The following is a 17,096-nucleotide window of genomic DNA, read 5'->3' on the forward strand; positions in this document are numbered from 1 at the left end:
ATATTTTGTAACAGTAAGAAGTCTTGCATCAGGTTAAAGTCCAACAGGTTTGTTTCGAATCACTAGCTTTCAAAGTCCAACGCCGGCATCTCCACATCATATTTTTTTGTAACACTAGAGTACATGTATTCCAATGCTTACTTTTGTATCTATTTTGCTGATTGCCCGTTCACTCCATGGCTTTAATGCATGTTAATGTCCACAGGTTATTGCTATTTTTGATGTTCTACAAGCTTATTAAGAAATAGTTTACAGTTGATATTGGAAAATCATGTGTCCAGAATGTATATGCAGTTTTTAAAAGGACTACTTTAAAATAAACAATTTACATAAATTACAGAGTACCCCTTTCTGTGATTGTGATAGTATTCAATGTCCCGCTTCCCCAAAATGGTTCTCTTGATGAATACAGAAAGCGCGCTCCAACTGATCATTATAATGGCTGTCTCCAGAAGGTTCCATTTGCTTTTGAAATAATTCCATTTTTGCTTCTTCAATAGTTTTCCCTGGGAAAGACACGTGGAACAAATTGTAAATAAAAGGGCAACATTAGAAATGCTGGAAAACTGCAATTTAACCAGGGAAACCTGGTAATATATAACCAGTCAGTCAATGCCCGTGTAACGAAAACATAGGTTATGACATTTGAGGTGACTGTCTTCGACCAGAACTCAACTCTTCTTCTAATTAATCTTCTGTTTGGGCTTTATAACACTCGACCTGCTCAATCTTATTTTGTTATCAGGTTCAGTGTGGGAGAGTGAGGGAGTGCAGAGCATCGGATGGGAAAACCAGAATTACTGGTTTCCAGAACATTCTGCTGTTTAAACTGCAGGGCATTATTTAAACATTTTCTGTGGATTGCCTTGCCCAGTCGGTTTGGTTGTCGAGGTGGGTGCCTGTAGGCTAGGAACCCCTGCAGCAGATGTGCACATCAGAGCAGCAAGTCAGATGAGATTGTTGCCGTGAGTCTAGTGGTGGAGTGTGTAAGATGACGTTTTCAGGGCCAGTGAGATGGTGGTCAGGGATTTTTACTGCTGTGCCTTACTGGAGTGGGTGTCTGAGCTATGGCATGCACATTTTCAACTCTGCTCCCTAATAGAAGTGGGAATCTTGCCATAATAATAATAATCTTTATGATTGTCACAAGTAGGCTTCCATTAACACTGCAATGAAGTTACTGTGAAAATCCCCTAGTCGCCACATTCCGGCACCTGCTCGGGTACACAGAGGGAAAATTCAGAATGTCCAATTCACCTAACAAGCACGTCTTTTGGGACTTGTGGGAGGAAACCCATGCAGACACGGAGAGGAAATGCAGACTCCGTACAGACAGTGACTCAAGCGGGTATCGAACCTGGGATCCTAGCGCTGTGAAGCAACAGTGCTAACCACTGTGCTACGGTGCCACCCAATGCTGCTGACAATACATTAAGAAACCTTACATTGGAAAATAAGTTGGGGTCATGAATAAAGATAAGAAAAAATTGCATTTACAGTGTTTTTCACAATCACCGGATATCTTTCAGCACTTTGCAGCAACAAAATAACTTATGAAGTGCAGTCACTATTGTAATGTGGGAAACGCAGTAGCTAATTTATGCACAGCAAGTACCATTAAACAGCAATATAATAATGAGCAGATAATCTGTTCACCTGATGTTGAATAAGAGATGAATATTGGTCAGGACACCAAGGTTCAACTCGCCTGCTTGTCTTCAAAATTGTATTATTTTCACTCACATGAACAGGCAGATGGGGATTCAATTTATTGTCTTATCTGAAAGACAGAAACTCTAACAGTACAATAGGGCAGGAGGATCTCCTGCCCCACCAACTATACCCCAGGGAAATCCAAGCGCCCAAATTCAGTTTTGCTGCTGTGCGTTTCACAAAGACGGTGTTTATTTGTTGAAGTTATAACTGTGCCGTACTGACTGCACTCGCACCAGTCATGTGAATGGACTGGAGAAGCTGAGATTACTTTCCTTAAAAGCAGAGAAGGTTAAGAGGAGATTTGATTGAGTTGTTCAAAGTCATGAACAATTCTGATTGACTAACTAGTAAAGCCTGCGTCCACCAGCAGGAAGATTAGTTAACCAAGGGCACAGATTTAAGACGATTGGCAAAAGAGCCAGAGACGATATGAGGAAACATTGTTTTTATGCTGCCTGAGGCGGCGGTGGAAAGCAGATTCAATTGCATTTCAATTAAAATAGAATTGAGTGTATAATTGAAGAGAAAAAAATTACAGGGCAGTGGTAAAAGAGCAAGGAACTAGGACTGATTGGATAGCTCCACCAAGGAGCCAGTATAGGAAAGATGGGACGAATGGCCTCCTTCTGTGCTCTATCAGCCTAACTATTACATACGTTGTCATTCCGACCTCTCCAGTATAGTGACCATGTAAAACATGCCATATATATCTCAATGAGAATGTACATTTTACTGAGCGCTATTTTTGTGCCTCACCCCATTTAAAATATTTTTGGTTATCTTCAGTTATGTTTGTGTGAAAATCAGAATTCAAACTTTGCCTATTACATGATTAAATTTTATAAGAGCAGTGTCTCTCAATACCGGTTATTCATCGCTGAGTGTATAGTTTGTACTCATGTTGATTGGCCTGCGGACGTACCTGAATCACCATGTAATAGATGAGGAAGAGGAAATATGCTACTTCAGCTGCAACAACAAAAATGTGCAGCCCATCTGTGTACTGGTAGAGACGGATACTTTGAAGAGTAGCATGTGTAAAGAAGGCCCCTGCAAAATATACTAGAAGTCAGTTTGTAGTTTGACAGGGCACGTACCTTTGAATGGTGGCACAGGTGAGTGCAAGGGGCAACATACATGGACTCGGATGGCAGTCTCTATTTATGGACATAGGTCCGAAAATTGCTGGGACCCCACTTGGCCAGCCTGAAAATCCCACACTCAAAGCCAATGACACCAACCCAAAACCCAGGGACAAAGCCATTTGCTGAGACGGTGTAGGCTGTTAACACTTACAACATTAGTGGCAGCTTTCCCTACCCCACCACACCACCATTAAATTCACCTCCTTTTTTTCCATCTTGAAAGCAGAACATGAATTTAATCCAGTTAGTTTCAAGCTACTAAATGAATATCTAACATTACAAAAACAATCGGCAGCTGTGGGTTTTCTGACCCATTGGGAGGGATTCTCTGGCCGGCCAGCCACGTGTTTCGTGACCGCGCGCCGTTCGCTGGTGGCGGGATTTTATCTTCCCGGCGATTGTCAATGGGATTTCCCGTTGTATCCACCCCACGCCGCCGCAAAACTCACTGGTGGGGCTGTGCTGCCGGCGGGAAAATTGAATCGCAACGACCAGAGAATTCCAGCCATTGCATCTGTAAACTATTTTTAATTGCAGCATTTTTAAGAAGTCTCTTTTTCCTCGAGTTTCCACTCTAACCAATTTGCATGTCACAGAGTACAAAATCTGCCATGGGCCAGGACAATCGAGCAGTGTTTTAAAAAATATAATTTTGTAAAAGTCCTTTAAGAAATATTCCTTAACATATTTAAAAAATGCTAACTTGGGCACAGTTTGATTAATATAACTGAAAATGGGCTTATCACAATGAAAAATCAGCATTTTTCATGACAGTGTTAATCCACATCGCAATTTTAAAATACCGGAAATAACTTATTAAAACATTTCGAGAATCTACTTGCTAGATATATTGGTCAGTTGAGTAAATTCAACGAAATTACATCCAAAAACTTTTACAGTGTGACTATTTGTGACCTTGCGCCCAAAGATTTAACGTTTAAGAGCCTAGATGCCCTGAAAATGAGTGCAATCAGCGGAAACCCCCTGGATCTGGAAGCATAACTTGTTTTGTGGGATGGCCAGCTACTAGCTTGATGCGTCCTAAACTAGTGCAAAAGAGGGCGGCAGTGGTTCACACTGCTGCCTCATGGAGCTGAGGACCCGGGTTCAATCCCAGCCCTGGGTCCCTGTCCGTTTGGAGTTTGCACATTCTCCCTGTGTCTTTGTGGATCTAAAGATGTGCAGGGTGGGTGGATTGGCCATGCTAAATTGCCCCTTAATTGGAAAAACTAATTTAAAAAATAAATGTAAAAAACTAGTGAAAAAGATTGCAGAAATGCGATTTGTACTTGAATGCAACTTGGCCTTAAAATTCACACCAGTCACCCCAATATCAGGCAGATTGTCTTGAATAAGCCAAGATAACTCAATGGAAACTTTGCACCAGTATTCTACATGAGTCTAACAAGGGTGAAATGGTATGTCTCATTTTAAATCAATTCATCCAAACAGCCCCATATCTGATTTACTTTGTCAATCTGGTTATGATTCACACGTGTGGGGACTGATTAGCTCAGTTGGCGAGATTGCTGGCATGTGGTTCAGAATTAAGGCAATAGCATGGGTTTGATTCCTGTTCTGGCTGAGTACACTTGGAACCTGTCTCTGTGCCTGACTCCCAAGAGTGGAAAGCATTGACAAACCACAACTGGAGAGGGGGGTGAGGGGGGGAGGTGCTGCCAAGGAAACGACTCAGAATGAAGCATTAACAACCAATGAGCCACGGATCTGCCTTTGGGCAGAGCATGCACGACATGACAATACTGATGAGGAACCATGCACAAGCAGACTACCCCGACATCGTGAGAGCTGCATGCAGTAGCCGACTCTCTGTCTCACCACTAACACTTGCACAAATTATGAACCCCTTCCCAAACACCTACATTAATAAAGACAGCAACACTGATCCTTATTGGATACCATTTAAATCTCCCATGTTAAACCAATCTCTGTGCACAGCTCTGATAATAGAACTTTGGATCCATAGTAAAAAATAGATCTATCCTGCTGATGAGAGCTCTTCATATTGGTGAATGATGTTGGTACCAGGGAGACACACCATTTTAAATTACTGGTCCAGATCTTTTTGCAAATTGGGGGCATGACTGGAAGATGCAGCTGGTGACAACTCTACATTTATGACTAATTTTGATTGTACAGCCACTTGAAATGTTTTACAATAACTCCCGACAGTGGTGCTGTGAACGTTTGATGTTGAGGACTGTCCAATAAGCTAACAACAGTGCTTTAATAATGTTAGGCCTCTCATCTTACCTACAGCATTACTTTCTAACATTAATGTGGCAATACAGAAAAGATTCACATTTGCATTATAGACAGTGAATTCCACAAAAATGGCTCGCGTGTAGGTGTCCAGCCAGGTATTGTCAAATAGATATTGAAGGACTCTGTGGAATAAAGGAGAAAGATATCTTTCATTTAATGCATCATGAAAAGGCACTGATTGTGACATGTCCCACCCACAATAATTTGCACTCCGTTGGCTAAAAAGATCATCCATTTTAGAAATACATCAGTCTGTATCAGTGGGGAGAATAGACATGCCAACAAGTCACAACTTTCCTCAGAACTGGAGAATGGAAGATAAATTAGCATTTTAAAAGGATCAGGCAAATTGAAAAACTCCAAAAGACAGAGAAATAATTGTTAAATGGTACAAAATTCTATATTGGTTGTGCAAAGGAATGTAAAATTAATGGAAAGTAGAGTTAAAGAAATCAAAAACTTGAAAAAAGGCTGATCAGAACATCCAATGAGAAAATGGAAGAAATTGGATAAAAAAACCAAAAAGCTTGCAAATCAGACCTGAGAACAGAAAATGATTGCAAAGCAGAATATTCTTCACTCAGTGCCTTGGTGAATACCAACACTGGGAAACATCTCACATCAAGCCCGTCATTTCACAGGATCAGTGAATTGTTAGATGAGAAAAGTCCGAGATCCCTCGAGTTTATCTTCTACAACGCTGACACATGTACTAGAACATTAAGAACTAACCGTGACCCATCATGGCATTCAATCTCCATTTGTTGGTCGACAATCACTAACTCAAAAGGATGGAAAATCATGTGCCAGTGGCACAAGACAGAAACGTCCAAGTGGAAATACTTGCTGGTTGTTTGAGGGTTGGATTGTGGCCAGGACAATTGGAAGAACTATCCTGGTCCTCTTTTAAATAGTGCCATGGGATCATTTAAATCTGTCAGGGATGGCAGTCAGAGGTGGCTTCTGGGACAATGCAGCACCCTCTCATTATAGGTAAAAATTCCAATTAAAGAAAGGAAAATAAATAAATTCATTTCAGAAATATGCCGATTGAGATGAAAAATGGTTGATTTTCTTCAACAAAATAGCTACTCTGAAAGTACAGGCGGCTTTGTAGTGGGGCGGATTGGAATGAAGAAAAAGTGCTTTGGCGAAGGCTTGGTTGGGAGGGAAGGGGGAAGCGGGAATGAAAATGAGAGGGTGAGTCAAATTACATCATTATACACAAATGTCACGCATTCACTACCCTTGTCAGCAACGGACTCTCGGGCATTTTTGCCAGAAGTTTTATTGCACATCGTCTCCCTAACCTTTCAAACAGGAAATGGTGTTCAGTGCTTCAGAGGATACTTAATTAGAATGAAGGAAAAAACACACAAAATGAGTTTAAAAAAGCAACAGCAACATATTAGTCTGCAAATTATGATGGAATGCATTATTAATTGTGAGCGTCAAATTTCTCTCTGGCGAATGTTGAAATTCTTGTAGTTCTTTTATTCATTCATGGAATGTGGGTGTCGCAGATTAGGCCAGCATTTATTGCGCACCCCCAGTTGCCCTTGAGAAGGTGGCGGTGAGCTGCCTTCTTGAACCGCTACACTCCCTGAGCAGTTCATTATTTCATATGATGTGTAAGGATGTTCCACAGACTGAAGAAAATGGCATCTGAGGAGTTCAAAACAATCAGCTAAAGCCAGTTACCTATAAGCATTCTGTGCATCTGTACCCAATTCTGCAATGTAGCCACCCCCTCTGTACATGGCAAGCTTGCCCCAGATGGGATAACTACGCAATTCAGTTTGGCTCCAGTATTGCCAGACGTAATCCAGATCTGAGGAATTCTGAGATGCTGTCACATTCCATTGGATACTGTAGTCGGAGAGGTCTTCATTATGCAAGGAGTACTGAGCATGACACTCTTTAATAGAACTCTTCAGTTTTGTTGGTATATGACAAATATTGTTCTTTACTCTCAGTTGGCGAATGCGGGCGGACCCAACCAGCTTAGAGTTGCCATCGGTAACAAAGCCTGAAATTCAAAACAAACGCCTATCTGAGTAATAGCTAATTTTATTACTTCTTCCCCAAAAATAGTTTTACTCTACCTTGTCTGATTTGCCTGTTTGTCTCTTTACAGCCTGTTTCAAATTAGGTGCAGTGGCTTGTTCGAGAGAGAGAGTATGAGGAGAATTATAATCCCCAAGAACAGGTGCTTTTGGGTCAGGTGAGATATTAAGATTTTAAAAGTCTCAAATCCGAACCCAATCTGCTTTGAAGCCTCTCACTTCAGCTTGTAAAGGAGGTGCGACAGGGGTGAGGTTAGGGCTGGGCAACCCATTTATGAGGCAGACGCAGGAGGAGAGGTGGGGGACACGGGGTGGTTTCTGGACGAGCTGGAATTTCCCCAGGTGGAGGAAGCAAAGAGGCAGGCATTGGAGGAGCCCCTGGGACTGAGGGAGGTGCTGGATAGTATCAGGGGTATGAAGTCGGGGAAGGCCCCTGGGCCGCATGGGTACCCGCAGAATTTTATAAGGAATTTGCGGCGGACCTGGCACCACATCTGTTGGGGGTGTTTAATGAAGCGCTGGAGAAGGGGGAGTTGCCGGAGATGATGAAGCAGGCAGTAATCACACTAATCCCGAAGAAAGGGAAAGATCCGGTGGAATGTTGGTCGTATAGACCCATATCACTATTGAACACGGATGTGAAAGTATTGGCTAAGTTGTTGGCGGGGAGGATGGGGGATTGTGTCCCGGGGGTGGTTGCAGAAGATCAACTAGGCTTCGCGAAGGGCAGGCAGCTCACGAGTAATATAAGACGGCTGTTGAATGTAGTGATGAATCCGTCGAGAGCTCTGGTACCGGAGGTGGTGGTGTCCATGGACGCGGAGAAAGCATTTGATCGGGTGGAGTGGCGGTACTTGTTCAAATTTTTGGGAAGGTTTGGGTTTGGGCCGAGATTTGTGGCATGTGTGCGGTTGCTGTATGTGTCTCCAAGGGCGAGGGTGAGGACGAATGATATGAGCTCACGAAGCTTTGACTTACACAGGGGTATGAGGCAGGGGTGCCCGCTGTCGCGGCTGCTGTCTGCGCTGGCCATAGAGCCATTGGCGATGGCTCTCAGGGGGTCGGCAGAGTGGCTGAGGATAATGAGGGGACAGAGGTAGCATCGGGTGTCGCTCTATGTCGATGACCTCTTGCTGTATGTTTCATATCTGTTGGAGAGTATGTTAAAGATTATGGGCCTGTTGGGAAGTTTGGAGGGTTCTCGGGATTCAAGCTGAATGTAGGGAAAAGCGAGGTATTCCCCGTGAATGAGCTGGCACAGCGGGCAAATTTAGGGGGGATGCCATTTACGGTAGCGAGGGAAAGGTTTAGGTACTTGGGGATTCGGGTAGCGAGGGAATGGACGGGGCTCCATAAGTGGAACTTAATGAAGCTGGTGGAGGAGGCCAGGGAGGATCTTAAGAGGTGGGATACACTGCACTTAACATTGGCGGGGACGGTCCAAGTGGTGAAAATTAATATTCTGCCGAGGTTCTTGTTTATCTTTCAGGCTCTCCCGATCTTTATACCAAAGGCCTTTTTTCAGAAAGTGGACACAATCATCTCTGACTTTGTATGGGCGGGGAAGGTGCAGAGGGTGGGGAGGACTCTGCTACAGAGGCAGCAGGGGGGGTTGACGTTGCCAAACTGGCTTCATTATTATTGGGCGGCGAATGTGTACAAGGTGTGGCAGTGGTGGGAAGGAGAAGGAATAGAGTGGGTTAAGGTGGAGGAGGAATCTTGTAAGGGGTCTAGTTTGAGGACTATGGTGACGGCAGCATTGCCAATGGCTCCGAGTAGGTATTCAGGGAGCCCAGTGGTGCAATCCACGGTGAAGATATGGAATCAGCTGAGGAGGCATTTTAGGGTGGGAGGGATGTTGGTGCGAACGTCGCTGTGCGAGAATCATGGGTTTGAGCCGAGGGGGATGGATAGTGTATACAGGAGGTGGAGGGAAGTGGGGCTGATCAAGGTGAGGGATTTGTATTTGGAGGAAGGGTTCGCCAGTCTGGAGGAGCTAAGGGAGAGGGTAGAGCTGCTGAGGGGTTGTAAATTCAGGTATCTACACGTTAGGGACTTTGCACGAAAGGTCTGGTAGGGGTTCCCTAGATTGCCGGGATACACCCTGCTGGAGTGACTGCTGCTTCCGGATGTGGAAGGGGAGGGAAGAATTGGGGATATATATAAGTGGCTGGGAGAGCAGGGAGGCGAGCGGGTGGTGAAGATCAAGGAGAAATGGGAAGCGGAGTTGGGAATGGAGATCAATTGGGGAGTATGGAGTGAGGCACTGCGAAGGGTAAACGGGACCTCCTCTTGTGCAAGGATGAGCCTGATACAGTTTAAGGTGGTGCACAGGGTGCATATGACTCGGGCGAGAATGAGTGGGTTCTTTCAGGGGGTAGCAGATGAGTGTGAGAGGTGTGGGCGGGGGGCCAGCAAATCATGCGCACATGTTTTGGGGTTGCACAAAATTGGGAAGATTCTGGGCGGGGTGTTTGCGGTCTTAGCCAGGATAGTGGAGGAGGGAGTGGACCCGGACCCTTTGGTGGCGATATTTGGGTTTCAGAGAAGTCGGAGCTCATGGAGAGGAGGAAGGCCGATGTCTTGGCCTTCGCCTCTCTGATTGCACGGCGGTGAATTTTGCTGGAGTGGCGGTCGGCATCGCCACCGGGGGTAGAAATGTGGTTGGATGACCTGTATGACTTCCTGCGGTTAGAGAAGATAAAGTATGAGTTAAGGGCCTCAGCAGAGGAGTGTGAGAAAAGGTGGGGGATGTTTGTGACCGTGTTTGAGGAGCTGTTCGTCGTAGGGTGGGGGGGGGGGGGGGGGGGGGTGGTCACGGCGGGGGGGGGGGGGGGGTTGATGGGGAGGGGGGGTGTAAAGGAGAAAAGTCTGTACAAACTGTATAGTTGATTGTTGGGAAGAATGTTTCCCGGGGTATTTATTTGCTGTAACCTACTTTGCTACAAGTTTGAATAAAATGCATTAAAAAAAAGAAGGGCTGGGCAACCCACCCACTCCCAGGACCAAGCTGCTCATTGAACATTTCACAGAGGTTCCATGCCCCATAGTTTATTTCTCATCCAGGCATTACCTTTGCCAGCTATGTTTCACGGGGCTTGGGAAATCTGGCGGCCAAATAACGGCAAAGACTGCTGCAATGAAAAGGTAAGTACTTTCCCAGCACTGTTAGAGCCCAGAAGAAGCAGAGGTGCTTTTTCTAATCCCTTAAGATAACCTGCTTCATTGCCAGCAGTTGAGCAATCGTCCGCTATTTGAGCCCCAGACTGTAACCATTAATCCTCTGCTCTAACAATTTAACGCTTCAGCGTGTGATAGGACCCCACCTCCCATCTCAGTCACCGCCCCTCCCATCTCAGTCCCTGATCTGTTTCCTTGATCAGGCTCTGAACTTCTGGGCAGGGACCTTGGGTGGGAATCTCCATTGCCCGATGCCGATACCGTAATCGGCGATCGGGCGGTGAATCCAGTCCGATGCCCAAATCGGGGCCGGTGCCGGTTTGAGGCTGGTCAGCCATGCTCCACCCCCTCGGAAGTGGCGTAATCACATCGCACGCCGTTGCAATGGCATTGGTGGATCATCGGCAGGCCCTCCCGCGATGCTCTGGCCCTGATGGGCCGAGTTCCCGACTGCGCGGGGGACGTTTGGTCTCAGCGGTCGGGAACCCGGCGTGGCGGCTGCGGAGTTTGTCCAGCATTGACACACTCGGCCGGGATCCATGCCGCTGGTCGGAGGGGCATCCGCAAGGGCTGGGGGGACTGGCGGTGGGTGGCCAGGGGGTAGCCTGTGGTGCCGTGGATGGTGGGTCAGGTCCGCGCACGGCGGACGCCATGTTGTATGGCGTGACCGCCATGCGCATGCGCGGCCAGGGACCCAGCCATTCTCTGGCCATTTACGGAGTGGGAGCCGGGAGTTTCACCTGCCGCCGCTGCTAGCCCCTCACCAATCCCGGAATCGGTGAGGGTTTGGTGTGAATGATGGCATTGTAAAACGCCTGCAAATTCTCTGTTTGATCCGGCACTTAGCCGCTGAAACAGAGAATCCAGCCCCTTGTTGGAAAAGGAAACAAGCAGGCTGTGGCATGGAGATAATGGGCGGGATTTACCGCCGTGTCTTTTTTGGAGGGGCTGGTGGCCCGCCAGCAGGACCCCCGTTGTCAAAGGGATTTCCTGTTGACAGCACCCTCATTGCCAGGAATTCCGTGCGCCCGCATGGGACTGGCATTTCCCGCGGGCTTGACCAGTCGGTCAGTCCCGCCCAATGCGCCGCATTCTTCATTCTCCGCCGCTGCGATCTAGAATGTCGATCGGGTGGAGAATGGAGCATCGGCCAAAAATTAGGATTGGCGCCCTGTCCCCAGTCCCCGCTCCCATGCTGCCGTCTGTAGTGGGTTATCCGCCCCATGCCGAAGGGAACATGCAAAGTGCTGATTTGCTTGCATCAGCAATGCTAGTTAAAGGCACTGACTGAAATTGAATGAATGCTTACCATTTCAAAGGATCTGAGGGGATTTCAGGCTTTTGAAGTGAGACTTCAATAAACAATCATTGGGTTGAGGGAGCAGGTGTGATGAAAGGAAACGTCCTCTTGACTAGGACCTTCAATGAACTGTTTGATCTGCTCTCCACCTGTCAGACAGAGCCGCTCAAAATGAGAAGGCCACTTCAGAGTTTAGACAGATCAGACCAGGATGAAAATCTTGAAGAAAGGGCTGCCTGAGATCACCACAATAAGAGTGATCCTCAGGTTGTCCAGGGCTGGAAGTGGCAGTCCAGACACTGGACCGCCATCCTGGATGAGGGTCCAGTGGTTCACCCCTTACACACAGCTCGAGCCCACCCAAACCCCCGGACCTTTGAGGGGCCATCCATCTGCAGCCGGGCAGTGGCAGATGGGCACAGGAGCAATGGGCTCATATCCTTCATCCCCCTCAGGATCCATAATGCCTGGCTAAGGTGTCACTGCCAGGGGGGCATGCCATGGTGGCAGGGGCCTGAAAATGGAGGTGCGCTCATGGGGTCGGGTTTGGGGTCACCCTTATGTATGTGTGGTGGTGGTGGTGAGGGGGCATGACGTGTTATTCCCACAGTGGGATGGGGGAGGGAGGAGGCTGCCCATCCTTGCTGAGGAGTTGGAGGTGCTCCCTTCTTCAGCAGGGGAAGGGGGGTCAACATTTGTGTTATGGGGGGCGGGGGGGGGGGGGGGGGGGGCGTGCTGGAAGCAATTTGTTTATACATTTTGAAACATTTGTGCTTTGTGATTTCATTTTCCAATCATCATTGTACAGTATAAAAGGTATAATAATATAATCTTTATGGTCACAAGTAGGCTTACATTAACAATGCAATGAAGTTACTGTGAAGAGCCCCTAGTCGCCACATTCCGGTGCCTGTTCGGGTACACAGAGGATACAATGCTACCTCAAAATGAAAAGGTAGTTTAAAGATTAAAAAACATTGAACCAAGTAGTTTGTCTCAACTATTAGGCATTAAAGTGGAAACTCTGCACATACATTCAATTTTAGGTGAGCAGCAAGTGGGCAATTAAACACAGAAAATTGTTTTTCTTCATTTGAACCCAGTTTAGCAAATTGCACCAAATCACAGCTATAAAATCAAGTAGGGTTCTCCACCAACGTCAGCATCTTAGCATATTCATCATAAACAGGACCATGTGTGAAATACCAGTGCCAGCATCAGGCCGCATGGAAATGACTAGCTGCTACACTAATTAACTGATGTTTCAGTTAACAATGACTTCATTCACCAACAAAAATGCTTCAATCCCCTGCTTAAACAGTGTCGATGATTAAATCACGTTCGAATTAAAATTGAAACGCAAGTGAGCAAAAGCTCAATGGGAGCCAAATTCTAGAGGAGGATCCTGACTGAGGGGGTTGGGACAGGTGGAGGATGGTTAATGCTGTAAAATGCTTGAGTAAAATTTTCTAACTCGTCATGAGGAAAGGTTAGTTTGATATTCATGTCGTGATTCACCAGCAGTGCAAACATTCCAAGAATCCACCACATTTATGTTTGGGGGCAGAATCTCCGCTCAGGGTGCAATGTCCGTTGTCTTACCCACCTATGTTTTCATGCAGTAATTTAGCAGAATAAATGTTTACATTGATCAATTCAACAGATTGTATAGCAGATGATGATCTTGTGAGATTGGCTCAGGGTTGCTTGATAATGATATACTTGGCCAGGGAAAGGAAAAAGAATAAAGTACTTATTCTAACATCAAGATCCTTCATCACCGTTAAGAAAAATGTTCAATTTCAGCCGCTGATTTCTCCATTATTGTCATTAATTGTATTTGATCGTTTGACGCTTTGTGATATTATTCAGGCAGCAAGAGTTTTAATAGCGTGAGCATTTCTATTGACAACTCGCAAGAAAGAAAAGATCAATGTTTTTAAAAATAAATTTAGAGTGCTCAATTCTTTTTTTCCAATTAAGGGGCAATTTAGTGTGGCCAATCCACCTACCCTGCACATCTTTCGGTTGTGGGGGCGAGACCCACACAGACAAGAGGAGAATGTGCAAACTCCACACGGACAGTGACCCAGAGCCGGGATCGAACAGAAAAGATCATTTTGGAACATGTAACTGTTTGCCTCACCTGGATAGAAACTGAATAAATTTGTGATAAGCGTACTGTTTGCCCATTTGAAGAAATCGTTGTAACCCAAGATGTCATCAAAACCACTGGTGAAGCTGTTTTCAATGGCTTTATTTAGATAATAGGAATTTGGATCACGCTGACCATAAGCAACCAACAATAACATCCACAGAAACCCCAAATATGCTGCAACAAAGAAAACCTAATATCAAAACAGTAAAAATGTGACATTGAGCTATTGTTGTAGTCAAACACCGCAGATAATTTTAATGTGCTAAAATATCAATTAATCTAATCAGGAATGTAGAAATGCAATATTAAAATGCGGCCATTCACTTAATATATCTTCATTTGATTACTATCTATGTTGCATTCTATTAACTATACCTTATATTATACTGTCCCGATGATACATAAGAAACGGCTGGAAATATTGGGCTGGATTCTCCGGCCCCCAGCCGCGTGTTTCTTGGCGGTGCGCCGTTCACTGGGGGCGGAATTCTTTACTCCCGCCACTTATCAATGGGATTTCCGACTGAAGCCACCCCACGCTGCCGGGAGGCCAGTGGGCGGGGTGCGCTCCTGGTGGGAACCGAGAATTCTGGCCATTAAACAGAAAATGATCCTTCTTCAGGAAGTAAACCACAAGCTCCAATATGTAAATGTTAATTAATTTGTATTTGCGGTATACCTTTGTTAAACACCTTTGGCCAAATTTTTAATAGGCGGCACGGTGGCACAGTGGTTAGAACTGTTACCTCACAGCGCAAGGGACCTGTGCTCTGTGGTGATATGCATCACTGTATATACACAAGGGGTTTATGTAAATACACTACAACTAAGTAACCACTAGAGGGAGCACCAGAGATGTCATGACATGCAGACATACAGCCAATGGGTCATTACAACAGGACACAACCAATGGGTAATCAGGACACCCAGAGGTGGCATTATCACAAGGGGGCATTTCACAACCCATATAAAAGGACAGGGCACACATGCTCTGTCTCTTTCCACAACAAAGGCAGGAGGCCTCAGAGGACCTGGCTAAGGTGGTTGACTCAATTATGACAGCCATTGAGAGACTGGAGCAGAGGTTGGAGGCACATAGTGCGTCGCTCCAAAAAGTGAAGATTCAATGGCGGAACGTGAGGACCGGCTGGCCTCGATGGAGGCAGACATTACGTTGGTGGCAGAAGGCCAAAAGAAGCTGAGGGCGAGAGTGGCCGATTTGGAGAATTGGGTGAGGAAACCGGATCTTCAGATTGTGGGGTTGCCCGAAGGAAGTAAGGCCACAAAGTATGCAGCGTGCGTGCTTGGGGAGCTGGTGGGGGAGGGCGTCTTTGACCGACCCCCTCTTCCCCTGAGGTGGATTGAACGCACAGGTCACTGAAGAGAAGGCCAAAGGCGGGGGAGCAGACAAGGGCTGTGGTGGTACGATTGCACAGATATTTAGACAAGGAGAAGATTCTGTGGTGGTCAAAGGAGATCAGGAAGTGCACCTGTGAAGAGAATGGGATTCGGGTCTAGCAGGAACTGGGTGCGGAACTGGTGCAGCACTGGGCAACAGGGTTCAACAGGATCATAGCAGTCCGGTTCAAAGAAGGAGTGAGGTTTGGAATGCTGCACCCAGCCTGGTTGTGGGTCACATACCACGGCCAGGAGTTCTAAATGGACATGCTGGAGGGGACGAGTAGGTTTTTGAGAAACCATAGACTCGGGGACTTGTAAGAACTTTGGACTATGGAGATACCAGTGCGGGCAGGGTTGGTGCTTTTCAGTCGGGTTGAATGTTGTATCACGTTTTATATCATGTGGGCTATTGGGGTTGTGGGTATAAATGGGAATGTGTAGGAGGGGGTATGAGGGATGGAGGGTTTGGGGGAAGGCAGTTGCCTCGAGTGAGGGCCACCATGCTAGAGGATAGGCTAGTTAATGTGAGTGAAATAGGGGATAGATCTATTGTGCGGGGGTGGGGGAGGTTATTTTCCTTGTTCTCTGTTGGGGTTAGCGGGGAGGGGGTGCGTAGGGGGTTTGCTGACATGGACGGAGTTGGTGTGGCACAGTGATTTAAGGGATGATGGTGGCTGACCCACCAGACCCGGCTGATTTAATGGAGTGTTCTGAGATTAAATGGGCAGGTTAAGAGGTCGCGCATTTGAGGAGTCTGAAGGCGGACGTTGTATTTTTGGTATTCAACGTGCTTTTTAACTGGCTTTCCATTAACATCAACCACATAAGATACCGACCCTGACTGTGCCACAACCTGTCCTTCTAACCAAGGGGAACAAGCAGCGGAACTTTGGAGCAAAACCAGGTCTCTCACCCAGAACAACTTGTCACCTCTCTGCTCTGACCACTGGCTCTTCTGGGAGGCCTGATTTTTCTCCGCCTTCACCGCCAAATTTGGAAATACACTATCCAATCGGGTTCTCAACCAACGGCCTATGAGCAGCTCAGCTGGTGTGAGCCCCATGGTTGAATGAGGGGTACAACAACAAAAAACTAGGCAAGCTCTGACAAAGTGGTTTATCGGATTGCTTTTTTATGGCATTCTTAAAAGTTTGAAAGGCCCTCTCAGCCAGATAATTGGATGTTGGGTGTTAGGGGGCTATCCTCCTGTGGCATCTCCCATTTGCTCTCACAAAATGCTGGAAATCATCACCAGTGAAGAAGGTGACATTGTTCGAAACTTTTGATTGGGGAAGCCAGGAATTGCAAACACTCAGCGCAAGGCATCTACTGTGACTGTTGACGTAGTGGTCCCCATCACTTAAACCGTTAACCACTTCGAGTGGGCATCTACCAGCACCAAAAACCATCTTGCCCAGGAGTGGCCTGCATAATCAATCCGGACCCTGGTCCACGGGCGATCTGGACTTTGCCAGAGTGGTGGAAGGCTGCAAAGATTGCTCCAGTTGGCAAGGGTGGCACTGTTCTACTAATTCCTCAATGGCTTTGTCTATGCCTGGTCAACAGATTCATCATTGCAACTTCCGGTTGCAGCTATTCAGAACTAAGTCGCACGTTCAGCAGCTCCCGACAGAAACGGACTTTTGGGCACTTTTTAGGGCCCCCAGCGGCATTTGTTCGACGGTTCCCAGTGTGGGAAGGTGATAGTAACATTTCCCCAGCACTGCATGGATTGGACCAGGAGTGGAGCGGTGAAAAAAGTAGTTTTGGAGCAGCGAAAAGTGCGAGGGAGGAAAATCAAGAGGGCGGCGGGTGGAGACCAGGCAGCGTGTGCGCAGTGGTCG

The 17,096-nt window shown here is 46.5% G+C and overlaps 1 protein-coding gene across 1 annotated transcript in view; it reads right to left on the reverse strand.

Moving 5' to 3' along the window:
* The window catches only part of LOC140430450 (polycystin-1-like protein 2), a 228,784-nt gene that overhangs the window by 27,498 nt on the left and 184,190 nt on the right, over positions 1–17,096 (reverse strand). The window contains exons 35-39 of the mRNA XM_072517932.1: positions 13,840–14,025; positions 6,849–7,176; positions 5,136–5,269; positions 2,639–2,766; positions 346–506 (exon numbers count right to left, since the gene is read on the reverse strand). Of these exons, the coding sequence (XP_072374033.1) occupies positions 346–506; positions 2,639–2,766; positions 5,136–5,269; positions 6,849–7,176; positions 13,840–14,025 (937 nt within the window). The remainder of the gene's footprint in view (positions 1–345; positions 507–2,638; positions 2,767–5,135; positions 5,270–6,848; positions 7,177–13,839; positions 14,026–17,096) is intronic.

The sequence above is a fragment of the Scyliorhinus torazame genome, chromosome 10 (assembly GCF_047496885.1).
Source record: "Scyliorhinus torazame isolate Kashiwa2021f chromosome 10, sScyTor2.1, whole genome shotgun sequence".
Classification (NCBI taxonomy): Eukaryota; Metazoa; Chordata; class Chondrichthyes; order Carcharhiniformes; family Scyliorhinidae; genus Scyliorhinus; species Scyliorhinus torazame.